Source organism: Taudactylus pleione, unplaced genomic scaffold (genome assembly GCF_031769625.1).
Source record: "Taudactylus pleione unplaced genomic scaffold, aTauple2 ptg000192l, whole genome shotgun sequence".
NCBI classification, from domain to species: domain Eukaryota; kingdom Metazoa; phylum Chordata; class Amphibia; order Anura; family Myobatrachidae; genus Taudactylus; species Taudactylus pleione.
The window spans coordinates 2,752,746-2,778,026 of NW_028284594.1; the positions used below are offsets into that span (position 1 = coordinate 2,752,746).

The window sequence follows — 25,281 nt, forward strand, 5'->3', positions numbered from 1 at the left end:
TTTTTTTCTTTGCATTATGTACAGTTTAGGGCCTAGTTTTTCAAACTGCCTGTCTGCCACTGCAGTATCACGCCTAGATGGGTCACGTGTTTGTGCCGCCCACTCGTGTCGCTTAGCATAGTCATCCAGCTACCTCGGTGCAACCGTTTGGACATAAAAACACTATTGTGAGGTGTGAGGTGTTCAGAATAGACTGGAAATGAATGGAAATTAAGGTTATTGAGGTTAATAATAGCATAGGAGCAGAAAAACCTACAAATTCTGTGATTTTAGCTGTTTTTATGCTTTTTTTAAAAAAAATACAGATCCAAAACACAAAACCCAGAACCCAAAACACGGAAGGGTGATTTTGGCAAAACCAATCCAGATCCAAAACACGAAGAAAGATCCAGATCCAAAACCAAAACACAAAACACGAAAAGTGGCCGGTGCACACCCCTAGTAAAAAGATAGTTTCACTGAAATATCTATCTTAAGCTGGGTACACACGTAAAGATTTTCTGGCCAACCATCCAACTAGTTGATTGGTTGGAATGAAAATCTGGTAACGTATGGGAGTAACTGACGATCATCAATTTGCTCCTAAATGCCAGAAAACAGATGAAAATGGACGTCAGACAAGTTTGTTAAATGTTTGATCTAAACAATTTGTTCAAACGACAGTTTTTGTCCATTTTCCAGCATTTGGGAGCAAATTGCTGATTGTCATTTGCTTTCATCCCTTACCAGATTTTCATTCCAACCAATCAACTAGTTGGATGGTTGGACAGAAAATCTTTATGTGTGTATGCACCTATAGATATCTATCAGTGTGTACAACCAAAATCGTTTGCCCTGCACTACAGAAAATTGGAGGGAAACCTATCAACGATATCTATGGTTGTTGTTCCATGTGTATGCAGCTTCAGAATTACTTTTGTTCAAATGAGCTAGGCCCCATGGTGAGTAGGTAACAGGTACACTTTTACATAGAAACGTCTCTGTAACTGCTCTACAGATCATCCCTAAGCCCATAACTTCATAGCTCAGTATGATAAGTATACACCTAGGCAGAGATTAAATCAGCAGTGTTATTATCAATATCAATGCAGGTTAATTTAAGAATTACAGGAAAAATAACTAATATAAATGTACACAGAAATCTCTGTAAAGAATGAACAGGTAGAGCTAGTAGTAATCTGATAGAAGCACCTGTGACTGAGCAGCCCCCTCCTCCTCCTTGTACATGGTTCTTCCCAGCACGGAATTCGGTGTCACATGTCATACTCTGACACCATCACACTGGTATCTTATGATACAGTCAATATAAACAAAGGCTTCATAACTGTAAAACAGTTATGTGTCATTTCACTTCCCAGAGCAGAATACCTACCTCTATTTCTGTTTCAACTTTACTATTAATTAGTGCAATTGTGATTTTATGTTTTTTTGAAGCTGGACAATATTTCATATATAATGCTATTATGTTTGTTTGAACAGAGTACTGCTTACATAAAACGATATTTTGTAAAACAATAAAAAACACAACTACTGTAATACATTTTACTGAATGATAGGTACTACATGAGGAAAAATGATTACGTCTGTGGCAAGATAATTTGAATGGCACTGTTCTACTGATGCCTACGACTGATATATCACTAGGCCGCAGAGCAAGCAATATACTTATAATTAGGCAGTACAATATCTAGGATATCTGGGGGAAGCTGACAATTTGAAGGACTTGACTAGCTAAAACATATTCTGTATCATGCATGCTGCACCTCTGGGCCATAAGATGACAGATACTCCATGCCAGAAACTCAAAATAGGTATTGATTGTGGGAACCCCAGGGGTAAAAATGTGTGGATGGCTGAGCCAGTTAGCGACCCACCTTCCCCCTCCATCCGGAGTCCCTGGGTGCCTTCCTTGTTGTTGCTGCCCTGTAACCGGGTAGGTGACAGAGGTAAACCAAATATTAAGCAGGAGCACTGATGTAAGGACTTTCACATCAGTGCTCCTGCTTAATATTTGGTTTACCACTATCTGTCACCTACCCGGTGTCTATCTGGCAAGTTTGCAGCCGCAGGACGAGCTCACATTGGCATACCTCGGATGTGGATCCAGGCTGGATTTGCTTTCTACCCAGCATACGCAATTGACTGACGGTCACACTGTGGGACACCGCTTCCGGCCACTACACCTTCAGGAGCCGGTAGATCATACAATTGCACCCATAGAAGCTGGAGCATTTGCTCGCTTCTTTCAAATCCCGGTGCCCTTGCAGCCACACGGAGTCTGAGACCAGTCCACAGAAGCCGGAGGTCCACTCTTTTGCTCCCGACACCTGAAACATCTTGGTGACCAGCTAATAGACCCCCGCTGATGAGCGTCGAGTGTCTCCACATAATCGGAGTGGTGAGCATCCCAACATAATTAACGAACAATTTGTGCGTGCAATCATACTGCATATAGCAGCCCTTTATATCTATTAAAGGAATGGGTAATATTTGACCACTGGTAGCCATCTATTGTGACATTTATACAGTAACAAGTATTACTATACGGGACTTACATTGTAACCATATAATATCTATGGATATATGGTGTATGTCACCCTATTCATATTGAGTGAGCACCTATGTGATATCTTAGTACTGAAAATGTATATGTTGAATATATTGTTGTTTTAATAAACTTTCTATTTATAAATTTTGTGTGGTATTTCAAACATCAGCGCTTCAATTCATTTGTGTATTTGTTGTTGTTTTTAGCAGGATTTGCAGATCCTGTTTATTGAAGCTGCTTGTTTGAAATTATATTCAAACAGGTTGGGAAAGCGCACCTTTTGTTGTTCCCACACAGTAAATACAGCGGTTGCACTTAAAGTGGATTTTTTTTTTCAGCCTCAGGAGCTGTGGAGCAAAATATGTGTTAAGTGCAAACCCTGGGGCTTATTGCACTGGGTAATTCCATAGCTCAGGGCACTTAACCCAGGAGCTATGAGTTAATGCATTTTAGCCGTGGACTTACTGCGTGTGGAAATTGTAATTGAATAGCCCTGCACTCGACCTGTCCAAATTCAACCCTTATCATACAAACACCCCCATCCACAAAAACATTTATGGTCACATAAACATTCGGTAGTCTCCATGATTGTGGCTTTTAATAGAGTCATTTTTATTTTTTTTTGTAATACAGTTCATTTGCACTCCCTTTACCTCCTACCCCCTGTTGTACATGCCTTGATTTTAATCAGCTTGATGAAATCTGACACACGTCTAATATTTTGCTCACCTCATAAGCTTTCATGTGTCCTGGTGCTGACTCGCAATTCAGTGATTCATCACCGGCCAAGTCAATGGCAACTACTGTGTCATTCCGGTACTTCTTGCAGAGTTCAACCACCTCTAATGACCATTCTGTTAAACAGAAGATCAGTAGAAAATGTTCAAAATGTTCAATATATCAGTATGCTAGACTTAACATATTACATAGCTGGTGCTGGACTGTAAAACATGAAACTGAACACAAATTGTAAAATAGAAGAGGTGCAGGGTAAAATCCTCTTTATAGGACATACATGACTAGCCTTCCACATTGGTATAGTGGTATTCAGGTCCTATCTAGGGGTGTGTGAGTGGTGCCGGCGTGCAAGGTCTAGGGGGCAGCACCGTGGCACTTGCATTTGGCTTGCAGGGTGCCTGTAGCGGCACCGTACATATTGGTCAGCACTCGCAGAGGATGCGCCAGGTGCTCAGATTCATCCTGGTCCCAGCCGTTCCACCCTTCCTTGTAACATAATGGCATCACATATTTGGCAGCAGGGCCAGTCAAAGCTGCATGGTTGCCTTACTACAGCCCTTGTGGTGTTAGCAGATGAGCAATGATTTGTACCAGCATTTAGCCGATTTGGGCAGAGTCAAACCATTCGTTGAAAAGTATGGAATCAGTTCATCAATGTGCCTACTCCTGTGAAACAATACTGTTATGCAATTAGCATTGTTTGTTCCATATGCATTTATTTCCTTAGTTAGGGTAGAGAATAGAAGATCACCGTCTTAGCTCTCACATAGGGGTATATGTACCATACTTACCGACTTTTAGCTCCCTCCTTCTGTCGGTCTTTCACAGCGGGGGGCGTGTCACGGCAAAAGGGGGCATGGCCGCGTGATTGCGGCATCGTGGCCTCGTCCATTTTCACAATGTTGCAATTAACAGCAATGTGAAGCAGGGGGCGGGGCCACGATGATGCGATTCAGCGTGAAACGCGTCACGGGCCCCCCTGCTGCCGGGGTTAATCATGGAACCGCGAGGTAGGGGGCGGGGGGATCGCCGGGGGCCAAGAGGCTTGTCTGCCTTTCCAGGGGGGCCGGGAGCGGCACCCGATTTTCGGGAATCTCCCGGACGAATCGGGAGGGTAGGCAAGTATGATATGTACTAAGGTGGCTCTTTTCTCTGAGAAACAGCAGCTCCTGCTTCGTCTGTTGCCACTGTGAAGCTGGGGCCGGCTACCTCAGCTGTTACTAAAAATTGACCTGTGGAGGAGAGTGAATGCTAATACTGGGCATACACTATACAATTATCGGGTCGATCCGCCCGATATCCACGGATCGCCCCGAAAATTGTAGTGTGTGTGCGGGCAACCATGGGTAAAATATCAATCGGTCGGCCATGCCGGATCATCCAGCATGCCCATTCGATGCAATAATTTGTATGTCAAATGTTAGCAACACGGGCAGTGTATGCTCAACCGTGGCCGACAGAACATTTCCCCTGTTCCTTCCCAGGAAAATGTCTCCTCCCCGGGGGCAGAGCACAGATATCGGGGCCAGTACACTGTGAGATATCTCAGAGTGTATACCCGCGATATCTGCTATGTGTCAGGCTGCCAGATAAAATGTTTGTTGGTGAGACAGGCATTTTATCTGTCAGCGTATGCCCAGAAGTCATTCCATTGACGATAACAGCTAGGACCCCTTTCCCATGACAGCCTGTGCATGACTCACAATCTCCCAGCCATCAGCTGCAGTGACCTTTTTTTTGTCAATACTTTATTAACAAACATGAAACTGACAACAAGGACTTCCTGCTTCTTCAATGAGAAGAGCAGATCATACCTGCAGCTACAGGAGGCGATATCAGTGCTGGAGAAGACAACCGACAGTGAAGCTGGCCATCCACTATACAATTTTCTGTCAGTTATCTGTCCAATCTGGCTGGTTGGAATGAAAACATGGTAATGCATGGAAGCAAATGACAATCGTCCATTTGCTCACAAACACTGGAAAATAGCCAAAAATGGTCGTTCAGACAGATTGGTTAAAACACTAAATTTTTTTTTGTCCTTTTTACAGTGTTTAAAACCATATGATCAACTGTCATTTGCTCTCATACATTACCTGGTTTTCATTCCAACCAGCCAGATTGGACAGATATCTGACAGATAATTGTATAGTGGATGGCCAGCTTAAGTGTCCTCTCCTCTTAGTAACACCTGGGACACTTAGCACTGCCATAGGTGGCTATGGCAGCGCTAAGTGACCCAGGTGCAGAGCAATACTGTAGGCTGCACTTAGCGCTGGCAAGCTGCAGACAGAGAAAATCCCTTTACTACATACTGAGAAGCGTTTTGTACAGGGATTTTCTCTACTATTAGCATTTAACCCCTTTTCTCCCCATAGTACATAGACCGCACAGTCTCAGCAAAAAAGTGATATTTCTCCCCTCAGCCCAGCATCAATGACAGGTTATACAGTTATGTTTCATGTTGTTTGCATTGTATCAGATCCCATTTTAATTGCATCCAGTTAAGTTTTTATTCCAGTTTTACCACTTAGCCCCGCCCTCAGCGTCCACTAAGCCCCACACCCATATTTCATTGACCCGCAGCCCGACGTGCTCACAGCAGAGGTGACCGAGGGGGTGCACCATAGATGGTTGGTGTGCCATCGATGGTAACCACCGATGGGCCCATTGATGGTAACATCGATAGCCACCCCACTGATGGCCGTCACTATGCAGCAGTGAGATTTTTTTTGTCCAAACTATTGAAAATTGTCAAAAGTGACAAGGCTCACTTCTTGCTTCTCCACTGCACAGGAGGCAGATACTGGCAGCTACAGGAGGTGAAGTCGGCCCTGCAAAAGACACCCAACAGTAAGTGACCTCTCCCCATAGTAACACCAGGGACACTTATGTAACACCCTAATTAGGGTGTACTGACCTCAGTGTGTGACGTTGGGATGCTTCCTTACCGAGTATTCTATCTCTGGATCCCCTTGGGCTCTTCCGGAATATTACCAAATAGATACAGGCAATAATGGCAATAGGATCTTATATTTATTCAACAAGATCAATTCAATATAGTGACAACTTCTACATTAGCAATACAAAACAACAATGCACAATGCGATGTATCTCTTACACTTTAAGACAGAAAAGTACACTGGTATCCGGAAATTTTATTATAACTGGAACTCTGGAACCATAGGTCCATCTGCCGAAAGAAGGGTTAAGCAATAGATATGCAAACAGGAAAAATATAAATATGCAAGATCAATAATCGATAAAATATATTCCTCTAATATTTTGTGCACAAAATCAATAATAGTTTCTTGTTACTTCTTCATGCAAGAGAGTGTCTGGGTATTACCCACTGTTTGCAAACGTTGCCCGGGATACTTGCTGCAATCAATAGTATTTGCAGGCTAGCAGGACGGTAAGCTGAATAAACTTGATCTCATGTAAAGGATAAGGTAAGTGTCTCCTGTCATTGTATTATCCTTTCCTTTGGAATTACTGCTGACAGTTAGTTGAATTACCGGCTAGACTGTAAACGATGCAGTTAGTTTCTAAGATGCAATTCTTTTGTGTTGCTATTCTGGCTATGCTCCTCTGATAGCTTTAGCAGAATAATAACTTCACTACCTCAACATAGACATTTCAGGGTCCCTGGTAGCATAAATAGAGGAGCTTGCTACTGTTTTCTGAGAGTTATGCTGCAGAATCAAGCTTTAAATCTCAACTGTCTCCTTAAATGAAGATACCGGGTCGGCATATAGTGGATTGTTAAACTGCGTATTTACTGCCAACACTTGTCCTTTGTTATGCATAATTAACTCCCTGTACAGCTGATATCAGAGTCCCTGCCGACTACAACTACAGAGTTATGTCAGTCCTCAGACACTGTATTGGAGGAGTGGATGCTTCACATAAAGGCTGACTTGAGTACTCACAAGTCTATTCCCGTCCTGGGGAATCCACAGCGCAGGGCTCTAGTTTCACCAGCTGATCACTGACTGCTACAGCTCCACTGCTTAGCCTGTCCCCAGCGTTCAGTCTCTCCTCTGTCAATCCTGATCAGTCTCCGGCACTTAGCTATGAGCACCGCCCAGGCCGCATCTCTGGCTCCCGGCTGTCACTCACCAGCCCCGGGGGAAGGTCTCTGGGCGGCTCCCACTGACTCCGCTTCCTGTCTGCAATGTCCTCACAGCTCTCTGGCTGTCTGTGTCCCGTCTCTCCCCTGCCGACTGTGAGGAGGCTCTGCAGCATGCCCGGTGAGTTCCGCTCATCTTCTCCTAGGCAGTACACTCTCCTCTGCACACCCGCGGCTCCGCACAGTAAGTCCCGCTCCGGTCCTCTCCTCAGAGACTCCTCTCTCTCCACAGTAAGCGCAGTGCTTCCCCCACTGCTTGCTTACCTCAGGCCACCTCCCAGCAGCCCCCGCGAGTCTCCCTTTATATGTCCAGCGGTCACGTGTGGGGCTCCTGCCTGTGTGCTTGTAGGTCACTATGGGGACAGTTCCCCCTATACTGTGGCAGCAGTGGCATGTCTCTGGCTACGAGCCCATCAGCCCACATAGCTCAAAGAGAGCAGCTGGGTCCAAATTCCCCTCGGTGAGGGGGCCACTCTCAGTCCAGAGGGGTCTATGGCACATATATAAGCCAATATCCTTTCCACCATTTACCATAGAACAGAGTACAACAATGCAGTGCAAATATATGAACCCACATTTTCAACCATTCATACATGAGAAGTCAACTCTATATGGTGTACATATATTAATTGATAAATTAGACAGAATACACTTTAGGGCTATTACATTCCTCCCCGCTAGAATGATGCATGTCCCCATGCATCTACCTTTCCTAATAAATTTGAGCACACTGTATTTGGAATCATCAAATTTTAGCCACTCTATAGCAATTGTAGCAAGAACATCAATGAGTTACAAATGTTACTATCAACAATTCTGTAGGTAACAATTTAGTCTGATACTTTCAAGCAGTTACGACAGTTTCTAGACATTCTATTGCCTGTATCTAATGGGTTGCGTTTCCTTTTCGTCTCTTCCCTGACTTGTTACATGCCTCTTTCAGAATTGCTGCTACCTCTTGAGAGCTTATCGTGGTGTATTCGACGTCTGAGCAATGCCACTCGGGAAACAGATAGGTCACTTCTTCCTTATCTGCACTAGGATTGACAGTAGGGATGTCAGATTCAAACTTCAGTGTAGCTGATTCTGGGCAATTAGTTTCAGGAGGTTCCGTTTCTTTTGCCGTGGCCATATGGTTCACCCTTTCGGTATTTGTTTCTTGTTCAGCGGCCTTTGAATTTTCCTGATTAAAGCAATTTGCTCGAGAATTGATGTCCTCCGCTCTAGATTCGCTCTCGAGTTCTGGTTCTGGAGAAAGTTGTGCCCTGATTACATCTTGCCGACTCTGCAGCACTGTCTCTCTCCGCTTGTCCACAATGGATTCGTCTATTTCTGCTGATGGGGTAATACTCACATGGACATCCAGGTCTTCCTGGTAACGGCGTGAAGAACTTCGGCGACGTGTATAGCGCCAATAACGCTTACGATCTGCAGCATACCTGCTGCCTTGTACAGGAAAACCACCAGGCCCGGTGACATTTGCTGCCTGTAAGCCTTTCTGTCCCTCAACTATATCAAACTCTACTGTCTTTCCATCTCCCAAACTGTGAAGGTACTTTCTTGGGTTGTTATTTTTGATAGCAGTGTAATGGACGAACATGTCTTCCTGGGTGTCATTCCAGTTGATGAATTCATAGCCGCGTTGCACATGGAACCATACGACCTTTCCGGAAATTCTTCCTGCTGCAGGTGGAGTGCTCACAAATTTTATTTGGTTATGTGATATTGGGCCTTGATTCACATCTCCGGGTTGCCTATCTTTCGGGTTGTCTCTCCTGAGGGCTGGTCCTCGACCCCAGGACTTCTAAGTTTAACGGCTCCCTCTGGTTGCAATACCATTCAATGTGGCCACTCTGGTCGCATCTTCGACAGATGGGTCATCCTTGGGCATCAAATCTAACCGTGGCTCTTCTTCCGTTGCCTCGAGGGGGTTCCCACCAATCATTGTTGGCACTTCTCGGTTCTGGACCCCGCCGCATTCCTGATGAAGGGGCAGGTTTTGGGCATGTTAGATGGCGCACTTAGGGGTATATTTACTAAAGTGAGAGTTTTTAGTAGTGGAGATGTTGCATAGCAACCAGTCATATTCTAGCTATTATTTTCTAGAAGGTGTTAGTTAAATGTTAAGTAGAATCTGATTGTTTGATATGGGCAACATCTTCATTTCTAAAAACTCTCACTTTACTAAATAAACCCCTTAGAGCTGTCTTAAGTGGTTATGGCAGGGCTAAGTGACCCAGGTGCAGTGCTATATTGTAGCCTTTGCGCTGGCAGGCTGCAGACAAAAATTCCTTTAGTACATACTGAGCAGTGGTATGTACAGGGATTTTTACTGTCTTTTTCTTTATTGAACCTTTTCTCCTGTTAGCACATAGACCACTTTATCAATCATCTACCCCATAGTGAGCACAGAACAAATACAAAAACAGATTTTATTTTGCAGAGTGAAATCAGATACAGGGGAAGAGAAGGTGCATATTTAGGGGTGTTACTTGTTTGACAAAGGGGTGCACAGCTATTCCTACTCTGCTAAATTTCTTGGAGTTGTGCACCACCTGTGAGCTAGCTGAGATATGAGACCCTATTATGCATCTTCCACCTTCCAGTTACACTTTGGTGGAGAAGCACATTTTTTGGCACACTTTGGGGGTGATTTAGCAGAGGATGCAGTAGCTATCACAGCTGCTAACATCGCAGCTGCGTCACACCTCCTGCATGCATTACTTGTCCGAGCTGCGATACCATTGGCCAGCTGAGTGACCCATGGGATCTCAAACTCGGTCCTCAGGACCACAAACAGTGCATGTTTTCTAGGTCTCCTCACAGAATCACAAGTGAAATAATTAGCTCCACCTGCCAATCTTTTAAATGTGTCAGTAAGTAATTAACACACCTGCTGGGTGACCTGGAAAATGTTTGAGAACCTCTGCTATATACTGTGCAATACTTCCCTCCTTCTAGTGCATGCATACTGGCATTTAATAACAATGATCATAAATATGGATTCTTTTGTACAAATCTTATGGCTGTACCCACATTTGTCCATATGTTTCAATCTGACAGAGGATTAAGTTGGCCATACACGCTACAAATATCGGAGCGATCCACCCGATATCCACGGATTGCCTCGATAATTATAGCGTGTGCGCAGGCGACCGAGGGTTAAATATCGCTTGATCGGGCATGCCGGATTGTCCAGCATGCCCATCCGATGCAATATTTATAAGTTAAACTGTCGGCCACATCGGGCAGTGTATGCCCAGCTGCCGATAGACAGACATTTCCTGTGTTCCTTCCCATGGAAGGAACAGGGAAATGTCTCCTCCCCCGGTGGGCGGACTGCAGTGTATGCTGTAGGCTGGCAGGCTGTCAGGTGAAATGTCTGCTGGTCTGACAAGCATTTTATCTGGACATGTATGCCCAGCTTAAGTAAAGAAATACATTTGAATTGCTTTATCCTGAGACAAAATAATTGGGTGGCTAAGAGTCCAAAATGTAACTGTTGTTTTTAATTTGTATACTTGTTAGGATAAGGCAATATTCAGGGTTAGCAGCCATGGAATAATGCCACTATAAATCTTCTAAAAGAATTCTTATTTTCCAAGAATTTATTTATTGGAAATACTATTAGTGGCAGAGGTGAGTTTCTTTCACTATGTGGCGCCATATAAATAAATTATAATAATAATAATAATCTGGCATGCAGTTTGGAAAAAGAGACTGTGCAAACTCATCACCATATACAGGTTTTCGGTTTATAAAAGAAAATAAGAAGCATAATGATGACCGGTAATAAGGAGGTTATAATTACAGCTCCCAGCAGTTGATGGTTTAAAATTCCCAAATCAAAATCAGATTGCAACCAAAAAGTGATTGGAATTGTTAAATTAGGTTGTCCAACATGATGTATTTCACAGATCGATTGGGGCTGTAGATTGCTAGTGTATGGTAACAATCAGCAGATTTGCAGACCGTTACTAGTAAAATGATGGGCCTTTCAACATTGGTAGATCTGTATTTGCTGAAAATTATCTGCAAATCACTGAAAAAGATCTGTTATGTATGGGTGCAGATTGCTAGATTGGGAAATCCTAAAATCGGTCAATAAATCTTCAAATTGTTCAATTGTGGTTTTCAGATTGCTGATATATGGGGGCCTTAAGGGGTACACTGCCATCAATAGGGTTAATTATTAATACTATAATACACTATCCAGTGCATAAGGAGACCAATATGTAGATCATTTATATGTCCAGGGCAGTACTAGGTTCTTCTGCTATTCTCGCAGACTCCCGGACTTATGGGGGGTATCCACTTATCGATTTAAACAAGTGATTGCACGATAACGATGTCATTATCGTGCAATCACTTGCAAATCGCGCATGCATCGTGCATGTTTTGGACGGAAGCGACCCACGATGCGCGTGCCCGCGGGTCGCTTTCGACATCCGACATCGCCCATACATGCAGGTCAACCTGACTATTTCGTCAGGTTCTGCATGTGCGGGGATGAGGGATGTGCCGGGACTGAACGAGTGAACGTTCAGTCTAGGCACATCACTAGCTATACAAACAACAGCAAGATTGCAATGTCACAATCATGCTCTCGTTTGTATATTGCTAAGTGAATACCCCCCATTACTCTAATGCTCTGGAATGGTGCACACATCTGAAATAAAAACATTCAGCTCAGACAGGATGGTCCTACTGCCGCATTTAATGGCTTACTATGATCGCTGGTCCTGTATATGCTGGAATTATAACACACAATGCACTTTGTATGACGCATATTGAAGCTGGCTAAGTGTTAATTATCCCCTCTTCATGGACTGGCCACACTAAAATCTACTCTAAAATCTAGCATTTGGAACCCCCCCTCTAGAAATCCTGCATTTGCCACTGATACTAAATTATTCTCATGACTTATCTTGTCATCACAAATCATTGTCATCATCATTCTTAGTGTATTTATAGATAGAAACATTCTAATGACATAGCTCAGAAGAAAACTGACTGAGAAAGTAAAGAGAAAAAAATCTCCAAAACATCCTACAAACCTTGATAGTGATGGAGTACACAGCAAATCATTTTCATTATCAGAGTACTTTGGCCCTGATTCAGAGCCGGACGCTCTGACCAGAGCGCTCGCTCTGAATCAGGGCCCAGCTCCATTAATATGGAGCGTCCTCCTGAACGCTCGTATAGCTGTGGGTCACCACCCACAGCATATACGAGCGTGCAGGATGATGGTCTCGATGGTCTGGACCATCGCGACCATCGAAACTGCGAGCAAAAGCCTGCGGTTGGGTTTTTCAACCGCAAGGCCAGGAGTGATTTTGGCTCTATCAGAGCCAAAATCACTCCCACTGACATCACTAGTGATGTCAGTGGGGCCGGCTTCAGACGGTAGGCGTTCCCTTGGGAACGCCTATGTCTGGCAGGCACGCCCCCGGCATGCCCACCAAAAGGGGCGTGCTGTCAGTCACCATCGACAGCACGCCCCCTTTGATGAGACACTCCGAGCGAAGGAAAGTCCTTCGCTCGTCGGGTCTCGCGCATGCGCACGACGGAGCTCCCTCCGTCGCGCGCATGCACAGTGGGGACCATCGACCCACTTGCGAGCGGACAGCCGCTCGCGAGTGGGTCTGAATGAGGGCCTTTATCTTTTTGATTCCAGAAGCCTATTGTTGACTGAATTACTTTAAAAGTTGTTCAGTAACCTTCCAAATTCCAGGAGACAGCAAACGCAGGATTTGTAGATGGGGGTTTCCAAATGCTTGATTTTAGAGCGAGTGTGGCCAGTATAAGAAGTGGGCAAAATTAGCAGGGCTGCTTGAAACTGTAGTTTATTTTGAATTTATTCACTGTAGTGTAGTGCAGTGCGGTGCCGGACAATACTATTGTGGGCATAATGTGTAAGGGGCACTACCACTGTGGGAATAATGTGTAAGGGGCACTATTACTGTGGGCATAATGTGTAAAGGGCAGTACTACTGTAGCCATAATAAGCACTACTTACTGTGGGCATATTGTGTAAGGGGCACTACCACTGTGGAAATAATGTGTAAGGGGCACTATTACTGTGGGCATAATGTGTAAAGGGCAGTACTACTGTAGCCATAATAAGCACTACTACTGTGGGCATAATGTGTAAGGAGCAACTCGGCTTTTCCCATGAGACCACGCCCCCTTATTTTTTTCAGGCGCGCGCCCATGATATGTGCAAAAGTACGCCAGGGAGTGCTGAAGTATTTTCGCTTGACAAAAAAATTGGGCTCAGGCCTGCCCTGACTGTACATAATATAACCAGAAGGAGAAAGAACTGAGCTTTTTAAGCACACTATCTGCCACCTCATGTTAAGAAACCCGTCTCTTCTTGCTGGCCGCTGCTCTCTGGTCCTGTGGCTCATTGAGCACTCAGATCCACATACAGTAGACTTTGTATGAAAATCTGCAGCCACTGGGCATGTGCAGTTGCTCTGTTCTCTCCCTTATACAGCTTCAGTAAAATCAGATTATGTACTACTGCTGTTGTGGCCAGGATTTGAGCCACTGGCCGGGAAGGGGGTTCCCTGCTTTTGTCTATGGGAGGGTTTTCAAAGCAATATTGCTTGACATTAATTTTTAGTTTTACTTTCTGATTGAATGAACAGAGCTATATATACACTAGAACTATCACTTCATACTTGCCTACTCTAGATTCCCGAAAGAGTGGGTAAGTCTCCCAGAGCCTGGCCACGTCCACCTGATGGCCACCCACTTCCTGAGTGACATAGACGGTCCGGCCAGCCCATGACGCGATGTGCCCTGATTTGCATCAACGTAGACCAGCCCCCCACTTTACTATGCCGTCGTTGGCATTATATATCAAGAGGCGGAGCCACGGTGATGCAATTGCGCCATCATGTCCCTTGCACCATCCACCTGTGCTGCACCACGACACCCGATGTGCCAACCTGGCTGTCCTTTCTGAGAGTTGGCAAGTATGTATCACTTATACACAGTACAGGAGATACTTTGTGCCTCATGCCTCAGCGCTTCACAGCAAAATTTTGAAGGGGGCCCCACCCTAATGTTTCTAGGTGACCTCCCTTCACAGTGTTTGTTAATTTTATGTCCCCTAGAAGTACCCTGGTTACATTTTTGCCTTTGATTTTTCACATTATTTGCCAATGGTGATTCTTCAAGTGCTCCATTCACATTGTCAGCTTTGGAATCTTACATTACAGCCCCAAGTCTGCAGGAACCCCAGACTGAGAAGATTACAGTTTCCAGTGTGTGTATAGAGGGGAGGAGGGTTTAAGGGCCAACTAGCTCCTACCGAAGGTGGATACTTCCTAATGCAGGAAAATCTACTTTGATCATTGAAAACAGCATGTCCCTTTCTGGGATAGTCCTAAACTCGGAGCTCATTCCCCATCCCCAGCTCACTTCACACAGGCTGTAATCTCTGACAGTGCCAGGCTCACTCATTAGCTCACATGTGCCTGTGAGGGTGAAACAAGAGCGTGGGAGATGGTTATCAGTGTAGAGCTTTATTGAGAGGCAGACAAAGAGTGCTGCCGAGTAACCCTTATCAGGCCAGGATACATTTGCTTAATAACCAATTCTGTAACTTGGTAGTCAACTATGGGCTCTATGTACTAAGCCATGGAAAGCAATAAAGTGGATGGAGATAAAGTACCAACCAATCAGCTCCTAACTGTCACTTTACAGGCAGTATTTGAAAAATTACAATTTGGAGCTGATTGGTTGGTACTTTATCTCGTCCACTTTATCTCCAAGGCTTAGTACATAGACCCCTTTATGACTTGTGTCTGAGGCTTCTAAGCCTCTGGGCCCCATATCAGTGGTACCCCCTGCATCAACTATAGCTATGCTAATAGAATCAATTACATATCTATAATGGGGGCAATGTGTGTGGTGCACACCCTGCACCCATATACTGTATAGTTATACTTACCTCTCCGCAGTCTCCAGGCTGTACCAGCACTGCAGAGTAGCAAAAATCACAGGGAAAATTGCATTTTCCCAGTGAATTGCACATGCGCAGTATATATGTCCCGGAATAAGGCGCAGCTGCCATTTTCCCGGAGACCCACGCATGCGCAGTAGGTTCTGGCACCTAGCCAGAATCTACTCTGCTGTCATAGATGAGGGGGCCCGCACGGTCTTCACACGGGCCCTCTCCTCTCTTAAAACGCCCCTGCATAGAATTGTTGGTTCATCACCCAAAACAAAATAACTGCTCTAAAGTGTGTAAGTGACCAGCCCCACTGTAAGGCACAGGTTTAAGAAGATGCACAGCAAGGACTGAAGCTGCATACACACACAACGATTTTTTGAACGATATCGTTTAACGATAATCGTTTGAAAAAATCGTTCACTTTCTGACTCAAACGATGAACGATTATTGTTCATGCGCGTTCACGTTTGTAGTTTGTACTTTGTAGTTCAGTCAGACTTGTCAACTCAACGATTTTCATTAAGTTAATATATAAAAATAGTTTGTAGTTCAAAAAAATCGTTCATTACACTTTAAAAAATCTGACAGATAATCGTTCATAAAATCGTTCATAAAATCGTTGGTAACAAAATCGTTGTGTGTGTATGCAGCTTGAGAAATTATGTTATTGACGATGGAGAAATTGGGGTGAGTGAATCACGTGAACATCAGGTGTTCAGATTTTAATTTATACTGAAATTTGAGAGCATTGGTCTAGGTTGTGCCTAGTTATTTATGTAATTAAAAAGTCTACAGTGGAGTCCTAATATTACCAACAAAACCACTTTATTTCTAGATCACAATATTTCACCCCTGACATACACTAAGAGGTTAAACCTCCTGTAGTATAGGATAAATACCACATCAGCCATTCACACATCACCAGGAGAGTGGCTGACAGTCTGTTCTTAAACAAACAGCCCGTTACTAACAGCAAAGGATCTAGAAAGCTGGAGGGATTAATACAATGTACTGTGTCATCAAATAAATCCTGCTTTGCTCAGGCAAACTTGCCTACTTACAACAAAATACTTCTGGTATTATTTCATACTTGCAGTCATTAATAGTCATTTTTAAAAGTACAAATTCTTGTAAGAATAATGCCATTTTTAGGGGAACCACTTGGTGATTTCACATTATAATGGTGATATCTGTGAGAGTGAAAAATGTTTGACGTTCTGACTGGTTCAGGGGATGAGAGGCAGTGACCACTAAATCCTGGCTGGCGGCACTTGTACATCTCAAATCAGGGGCGTAACTAGGTATTTGAAGGCTCCATAGCAAACGTTTGTAAGGGCCCCTATGTACTACCAGGATGTAGTTATGAGACCGGCGGCCTCTCAATCCAGACATCGGAATCCCGACAAGGGACTTAAGATAGGCGTCGAAATACCGACGCCTATCTTAATCTCGACGCCGGAACGCCAAAGGACGCCAGCCTGAACGAGGTACGTCCGGGGCGCCCTTAGCGTTAGCCGTGGGGGTGTGAGAGTTAGGTTTAGGAGGTTAGGGTTAGGCAGCCGCCGGGACTTCATACCCATTCCGTACTACCCAATGGTGAAAAATGTATATAACACATGTAACTTTGACAAGGAAGATGGCTCCCCCTAAGCTCTTGGCCCCATAGCAGCTGCACCCCTTGCACCTATGGTAGTTACGCCCATGCTTCAAATATGAGATTTAGGGCCTAATTCAGAGATGTATGTGTGGAAAGCCATGCTGGGATCAAGTGTCTGATCCCAGCAATGGCACAGCAGCAGGGGCAAGCAGCGGGGATGTGACCCCTGCGGGACTCATCAGTATAAGTATACAGTATAAGCAGAGGCGCTGGGAAGCTGGCACTGGGACAGAGTTTCTCAGTGCAGGTCAAGTGGCGGAAGTATCGGATGCGGCTGTGAGCCAATCACGGCTCACGGTTCAGCAGCCAATAACAGGTGGTCGCGACGAGCCAATCACGGCTTGCCGCTTCATAACTGTGCCCACTCTGCGGCTTCTTATATTAGATGCTGCAGAGCGGGAAGAGTCAGTCTGGCAGTGGAGAGAGAGGAGAGAAGACCTCCTGAAGACTAGAAGAAGAGAGGGGCTGTGGCAACAGTTCCGGAGGCCGCGGAAGAGGCCAGAAGATGCCGCTGTCAAGAAGGAGGATGAAGGTGAGAGGGTGCGACTCAAGGTAATATACGGAAGTACACCTGCACAGCAGCAGGCACCGCACCGCACCCTCTTACATATGTAAATCCAATGTTTACGTACATGTTTTTAGATCTGCTCATGCGCACAAGCTGCTCTGCGAATGTGCAGATCCAAGCTGCGATGTCACTCGCAGTGCCCCAAACACAGCGGCATGATTGACATGCTGCAGGCATTTGGGGGCGGCGACGTGCAGCGTTACAGAAAATGGGGGAGTGTAGGTCAAAGACGCAGCGACTGTGTGATTTTACTGTGTCAGTCTCTGAATCAGGCCTTTAGATTTGCAAGACAAGGTTTTGAAATTAATTTCAAGAGGTGGAGCTGACACATTACGGAGGCAATCCCTAGTGCAGCTGCACAGCAATTTCTCCCTGCAATAGGTTTTAACACATCTTCTCATGGGATCCAAAACACAGACTATACTTTCAGTGGGACGCCTTGTGCACCTTCAGTGCAATTTATATGGATAAGTGCATTCCAATCAATGCAATAAAAACATTCATATGTATGACAGAAACACATGTAATATAAACAATATCTCATTATTCAGTTAGAGTATAAAGAGGCTAGACGAAGCAATACTTTAGAAGAAAATCTGAAAAGATTAAATTAATCAAGCGGTCATAAAGTGGGAATAGGCTGGTCTTAGTGGTAAACTTTTAACATTTTCCACCGTGCGCATTTCCAGCCTGACCAGCCATCCAGAAAAAGTCATTGCAGGCTGACTGCACAGGGGCAGATGCCGAAAGCTGAACGGAAAGTGGGCACACTCCCTTTATGAACAAGGAGTATTTACATTAAATAGTTGGTGTGTCTATATACTTTGTGGTAAATTACCTTTTCTGTATTTGTATCTTTTCTCAGATTCTCCAGATCAATGTTTATTTCATACATGACATTGACAGAATTTATCCTAAAGCTGGCCACACACTAGACCAACTTACATCCAACCATCCAACTAGTTGATTGGTTGGAATGAAAATCTGGTAAGGAATGAAAGCAAATGACAATCATTAATTTGCTTTCAAACGCCGGAAAATGGACTAAAAACTATTGTTTGAACAAATTGTTTTGATCAAACATTTAACAAACTTGTCTGACGACCATTTTCATCTAATTTCTGGCATTTAGGAACAAATTGCTGATCATCAGTTACTTCCATAATTTACCAGATTTTCATTCCAACCAATCAACTAGTGGCTGGTTGGACAGATAATCTTTAGATGTGTGGCCAGCTTAAGCCTACAGTCGTTTTGGGAAAAAATAGGTCAGAAATTAAGGTGGGGCCACATGTGCAGGAAAACTGTGATACATAAGTGCATAAGCTTATATTCACAAGTCTACAGCATGCAAATATATTTAATACATAACATCCTGTTAAATTGCTATTATCGATATCTATCTCTGCAGAGATAAGGTATAATAGAGCAGTGGGGGTCTGGAATACATTACTTGGCATGTGCCGCATGCAGCATAGAATAGACCTGGCTTTGATGTTGAAGGCTTTCTCTCCCTCCCGTAATCCTTGATTGACAAGGTCAACCACATCATCTGGTGTGATGTCACCCCTGCAGAGAGAAGGTCGTTACTCATACAGCATGTACAATGCATTATTGTGACAGCAATCAATTTTACACACAAATGAACTAATGCGGTCTAGGTGTTTTTTGAGTGGGATTAGAAGTTTCTAGGACCTCCCCAGCCAAAAACACATTGCCTGAAATGATCAGCAGAAAAAAATGGCTGCATTACACCAGCAAACATTTATTCACAAGAAAGCTTGATTTTTTTTTTTTACCTTTGTATTGGCATTTTATGATATGTACGGTAGTCTAGGGCAAGACTCCTACATACTAGACATTTGGTATGTGAGTTTGTATTTATCTTGTTGCATGTTCTGCATACAAAATTAGACATATTACTTTTGGCATTGGAATACACCACTACTCCTCATCAACTTTCTCTGGTACGGATGGCCAAAGATGATTGTCACACGCCGGCCTGGAGACCCCAGAATCAGACCCCGTCGCTTACCTGTGCGGGCGCTGACCCGCGCTGTCTTCCGGCTCCCGCGCTGTACGCTCCTTCCTCTTCTCCCAAGGCAGTCTCCGCTGTTGTCCTCTGGAGGGTCCCGCTGCTGTGCTGCTCCCACGCCGGCTCCTGCTCACCGCTGGTCCCCGCTGACTACCTCCAGGAAGCGCTGTCCTCCGGTCCATGGGCGCGGCCATCTTGGATTGCCCATGTGACCCCACTACCACCAATGAGGAGCCTTCTACTTCTCTCTCAGCCTGTCAGCTCCCAGTGTCCACTATAAAAGGATCCCCAATGCTCACACAAGTTGCCAGTGCAACTAGTTTCTTAGTTTAGCTAAGTAGCCTTCCCACTGCGCTCCAGCCGCTCCACGTAGCCACTCAGCTACCAACGTCTACCCACGGCTATCCAGCCGCTCCACGTAGCCGCTCAGCTACCAACGTCTACCCACGGCTATCCAGCCGCTCCACGTAGCCACTCAGCTACCAACGTCTACCCACGGCTATCCTGCCGCTCCACGTAGCCGCTCAGCTACCAACGTCTACCCACGGCTATCCAGCCGCTCCGCGTAGCCACTCAGCTACCAACGTCTACCCACGGCTATCCAGCCGCTCCACGTAGCCACTCAGCTACCAACGTCTACCCACGGCTATCCAGCCGCTCCACGTAGCCGCTCAGCTACCAACGTCTACCCACGGCTATCCAGCCGCTCAGCTACCAACGTCTACCCACGGCTATCCAGCCGCTCCACGTAGCCTCTCAGCTACCAACGTCTACCCACGGCTATCCAGCCGCTCCACGTAGCCACTCAGCTACCAACGTCTACCCACGGCTATCCAGCCGCTCCACGTAGCCACTCAGCTACCAACGTCTACCCACGGCTATCCAGCCGCTCCACGTAGCCGCTCAGCTACCAACGTCTACCCACGGCTATCCAGCCGCTCCACGTAGCCTCTCAGCTACCAACGTCTACCCACGGCTATCCAGCCGCTCCACGTAGCCACTCAGCTACCAACGTCTACCCACGGCTATCCAGCCGCTCCACGTAGCCACTCAGCTACCAACGTCTACCCACGGCTATCCAGCCGCTCCACGTAGCCACTCAGCTACCAACGTCTACCCACGGCTATCCAGCCGCTCCACGTAGCCACTCAGCTACCAACGTCTACCCTAGGCTATCCAGCCGCTCCACGTAGCTTCCTAGCTATCTCGTTACTGCCGCATTCCTCAAACTCCTGTCAGTTCGCTGCACCCTCTCATGCGGAGAAACTTCATTAAGCCAAGCCTCCTCCAGCGAGCGTCTGCGCCAAATAATACAGATCCAAGGCCTAGTCCGGGAACACAGCTCCTAAATTCCACGCTTGTGACAGTTTGCACTGGCCAGATGGACTCGGCAAGTGGGCAAGGATCTGGGATAGAAGCCTCGCAGGATGTACTATCCCGTCTGGAAAGACAGGAGACCTCTCAGGCTCAGCTGATCCAATTTATCCAAGATATGTCGTCACGCCTGGACAACATTCAGTCCTTACTGGCTCATCCCGCTCCCGCTGGCTCCCAAGCCGCCTCTCCTCCTGTGGTGTCACCTGCTCCTCCGGTTCTACCTCCTGCTCGTCTTCAGCTCTCCCCTCCGAGCAAGTTCGATGGCAACCCCAAATTATGCAGGGGTTTTTTAAATCAATGCGAAATCCAATTCGAGCTACAATCCGCCAACTTTCCGACGGCCAGAACCAGGGTGGCATATATCATCTCTCTACTCTCTGGCCAAGCACTCGATTGGCTCTCGCCCCTTTGGGAGAAGTCGGATCCCCTGCTCTCCAACTACCCCGAATTTGTTGCTACATTTCGCAAAATCTTTGATGAACCCGGAAGAACCACCTCCGCATCAGCTGATATTCTACGCCTCCGTCAGGGCAGCAGGACCGTCGGCCAATACGTAGTCCAGTTCCAGACTCTGGCTTCAGAACTCAATTGGAACGAGGATGCCCTCATCGCTGCCTTCTGGAGTGGCCTTTCTGAAAGGCTCAAAGACGACCTAGCTTCCCGTGACCTTCCAACCAGTTTGGATGGGTTAATCTCCCTCTGCAACAAGGTGGATCTCCGTCACAGGGAACGTGCCTTGGAAAGAGGCAGATTTGATCGTGGAAGGCCACGTCCAGTTTCCCGCTTACCCTCTCCTCCTCTGGGCGAAGAACCCATGCAGGTCAACCGCTCTCATTTATCGGCTGAGGAGCGTCAGAAAAGGCGGAGGCAGAACCTCTGTATGTACTGCGGATCTCCTCAACATTTAGTTAAAACTTGTCCCACTCGTCTGGGAAACGCCTCCTCCTAACTTATGAAAGAGAGGTTAAGTTAGGAGTTGCCATTGAATCACAAAGGAAGTCTGATTCCACCATCCAGGCTCATTTAAAGTGTCCTCGAGGTTCCAAAGCTGTATTAGCTCTCCTGGATTCCGGAGCGGCAGAGAACTTTGTCACTACTGAATTTGTCCAGAAGCATCAAATCCCCATGGAAGCGTTGCCTCGAGTCATCACTTTAACCGCCATCGATGGTAGTCGCATTTCTAGTGGAACCATCACCCATCGTACAACACCACTTAAACTTACCATTGGGGTGCTCCATTCCGAACAACTATCCTTCCTAGTGATTCCCAAAGCCTCTCATTCTTTAGTCCTCGGATTACCCTGGCTACAGAGACATTCACCTCAAATCAATTGGACCACCATGCAAATAATCTCCTGGGGTTCCAATTGCTTCAAAGGTTGCCTTCAGCGGGTAATACCTATCAGATCTTCCGTTGTACGGGATTCTACAGACCTGCCCAAAGCCTACGATGGGTTTCAGGACGTCTTTAGCAAACAGAGCGCAGACCTGTTACCTCCCCATCGTGATTGGGACTGTCCCATAGATCTGATTCCCGGGAAGAATCCTCCTAGGGGCCGAACCTATCCTCTATCTCTCCCTGAGACTCAGGCCATGTCGGAGTACATTACGGAAAACTTAAATAAAGGCTTCATTTGACCTTCCACGTCTCCAGCAGGGGCTGGATTTTTCTTCGTAAAAAAAAAAGATGGTGGCTTGCGCCCGTGTATTGACTACCGGGGTCTTAATGAAATAACTATTAAGAATCGCTACCCCCTTCCTCTCATTACAGAGTTATTTGATAGAGTCAAGGGAGCCACAGTTTTTTCCAAACTCGACCTAAGAGGAGCCTATAATTTAATTCGTAACCGTCCAGGCGATGAATGGAAAACGGCCTTCAACACCAGGGATGGGCACTACGAGTATCTCGTTATGCCCTTCGGCCTCTGTAATGCTCCGGCCGTCTTCCAGTTTTTCGTCAATGAAATCTTCCGGGACCTCTTGTACAAGTGTGTGGTCGTTTACTTAGACGACATTTTGATTTTTTCTCAAGACCTCCAAACTCATCGAGACCAGGTCAAACAAGTCCTTCTGAGGTTGCGGTCCAATCAACTGTTTTGCAAATTAGAGAAGTGTCTGTTTGAGGTCTCAAGTGTACCATTCCTGGGATACATTATCTCCGGAACAGGCCTTCAAATGGATTCGTCAAAACTACAAGCCATTCTTGATTGGTCTCTTCCTTCTTCCTTAAAATCCATACAAAGATTCCTAGGATTTGCCAATTACTATCGCAAGTTTGTAAAAGGTTTCTCGACTCTGGTAGCTCCGATTACAGCCCTCACCCGCAAGGGAGCAGATCCAACTATATGGCCCGTCGAAGCTACCTCTGCATTTCAACTTCTTAAGCAAGCCTTCATCTCCGCTCCCATCTTAAAGCAACCAGACTCCACCCGGCCCTTTATCCTGGAGGTGGACGCATCCTCTGAAGGTGTCAGTGCAGTGCTCTCCCAGCGATTTAAAGATGATAAACTTCATCCCTGTGGTTTCTTTTCCCGGAAGTTTTTGCCTGCAGAGAAGAACTACACCATTGGAGATCAAGAGTTACTCGCCATGAAACTAGCCCTCGAAGAATGGCGATATCTTCTAGAAGGAGCTCATTACCCCATTACCATTTTTACTGACCATAAGAACCTCCTTTATCTTAAATCTGCAAATTGCTTGAACCCTCGTCAAGCCCGGTGGGCAATGTTTTTCTCCAGATTTAACTTCAAAGTCTCCTATTGCCCCGGTTCACAAAACCTCAAAGCCGACGCACTCTCCCGTTCCATGACGAGCAACCCTGATCTACCCATGGAGCAGCCCCAACCAATCTTGAATTCCGCTTCCTTCGCCTCTACCCAATTATCTTCTATACCCCCCGTTGGGAAGACTTTCGTCGCTCCGGAACTCCGCAAGAGGTTACTGCATTGGGCTCATGCTTCCCGGTTCTCTGGTCAACTGGGTATGGATAAAACCCTAGAATGTATCCAGCGGTCCTATTGGTGGTCTTCGATGAAAAAGGACGTCAGGTCTTATGTGTCTTCATGCATCAAATGTGCCCAACACAAGATACCTCGACGGGTTCCACACGGTCAACTCCAACCTCTTGCAATTCCATCTAAGCCATGGACTCACCTATCTATGGATTTCATCTCTGATCTTCCTCCATCTCGGGGCCACAACACAATTTGGGTTATCGTGGATCGTTTTTCTAAAATGGCTCATTTCGTACCACTTACTGGGCTTCCGTCTGCACCTCTACTCGCCCAGAGCTTTATAAAAGAGATCTTCAAGCTCCACGGCCTTCCTCAAGAGATCATCTCCGACAGGGGAGTACAGTTCGTAGCGAAGTTCTGGAGGTCACTCTGCTCAGCCCTTCAGGTAAAACTCAAATTTTCTACCGCTTATCATCCCCAGACCAACGGTCAGACCGAAAGGGTCAATCAAGACCTGGAACAGTTCCTGCGCACTTTTGTCTCCTCCTCCCAAGATGACTGGATTGAACTTCTTCCTTGGGCCGAATTTGCCCACAATAATCATTATCACACATCCACCAGCTCAACTCCTTTTTTTTTACAGTTTTTGGTCAACATCCTCGAGTGCCAGATTTCCCTCTTCTTCCCACATTAGATGTGCCTGCGGCCAAAATGTCCCTTCAACGATTCTCCAACATCTGGGAAAAGGTTCGTTCCTCTCTGACTAAAACGTCAGCCCGGTACAAGAGATTTGCTGACCGCCAAAGACGAGCGGTTCCAAATTTCCGACCTGGGGATATGGTCTGGCTCTCTACCCGAAACCTAAGACTCCGAGTACCCTCGATGAAATTTGCTCCGTGATTCATTGGTCCATTCCCAATCATCAAAGTCCTGAATCCTGTGGCTTACAAGTTAAAGCTTCCTCCATTTCTTCGCATTCCAAGTTCCTTCCATATTTCTCTTTTAAAACCACTAGTCTTAAACCGATTTCAGAAGGTCCTGCCTAAAGCTTCTAGTGTTCAAACACAGCAGGGAGAGGAGTTCGAAGTTGACAGAATCTTAGATTCCCGTTGTCGATACAACCGTCTTCAATACCTTATCGACTGGAAGAATTATGGTCCGGAGGAACGAATGTGGATAAATGCCTCCGATGTCCATGCACCCCGTCTGGTCAAAGCGTTCCATGTGAAATTTCCTCATAAACCAAGGAAGTGTCCGGTGGCCACTCTTGAAGAAGGGGGTACTGTCACACGCCGGCCTGGAGACC

General features: G+C 45.8%; 1 protein-coding gene across 1 annotated transcript in view; it reads right to left on the reverse strand.

Moving 5' to 3' along the window:
• The window catches only part of ADA (adenosine deaminase), a 125,817-nt gene that overhangs the window by 48,239 nt on the left and 52,297 nt on the right, over positions 1-25,281 (reverse strand). The window contains exons 5-6 of the mRNA XM_088476741.1: positions 19,063-19,178; positions 3,278-3,402 (exon numbers count right to left, since the gene is read on the reverse strand). Of these exons, the coding sequence (XP_088332867.1) occupies positions 3,278-3,402; positions 19,063-19,178 (241 nt within the window). The remainder of the gene's footprint in view (positions 1-3,277; positions 3,403-19,062; positions 19,179-25,281) is intronic.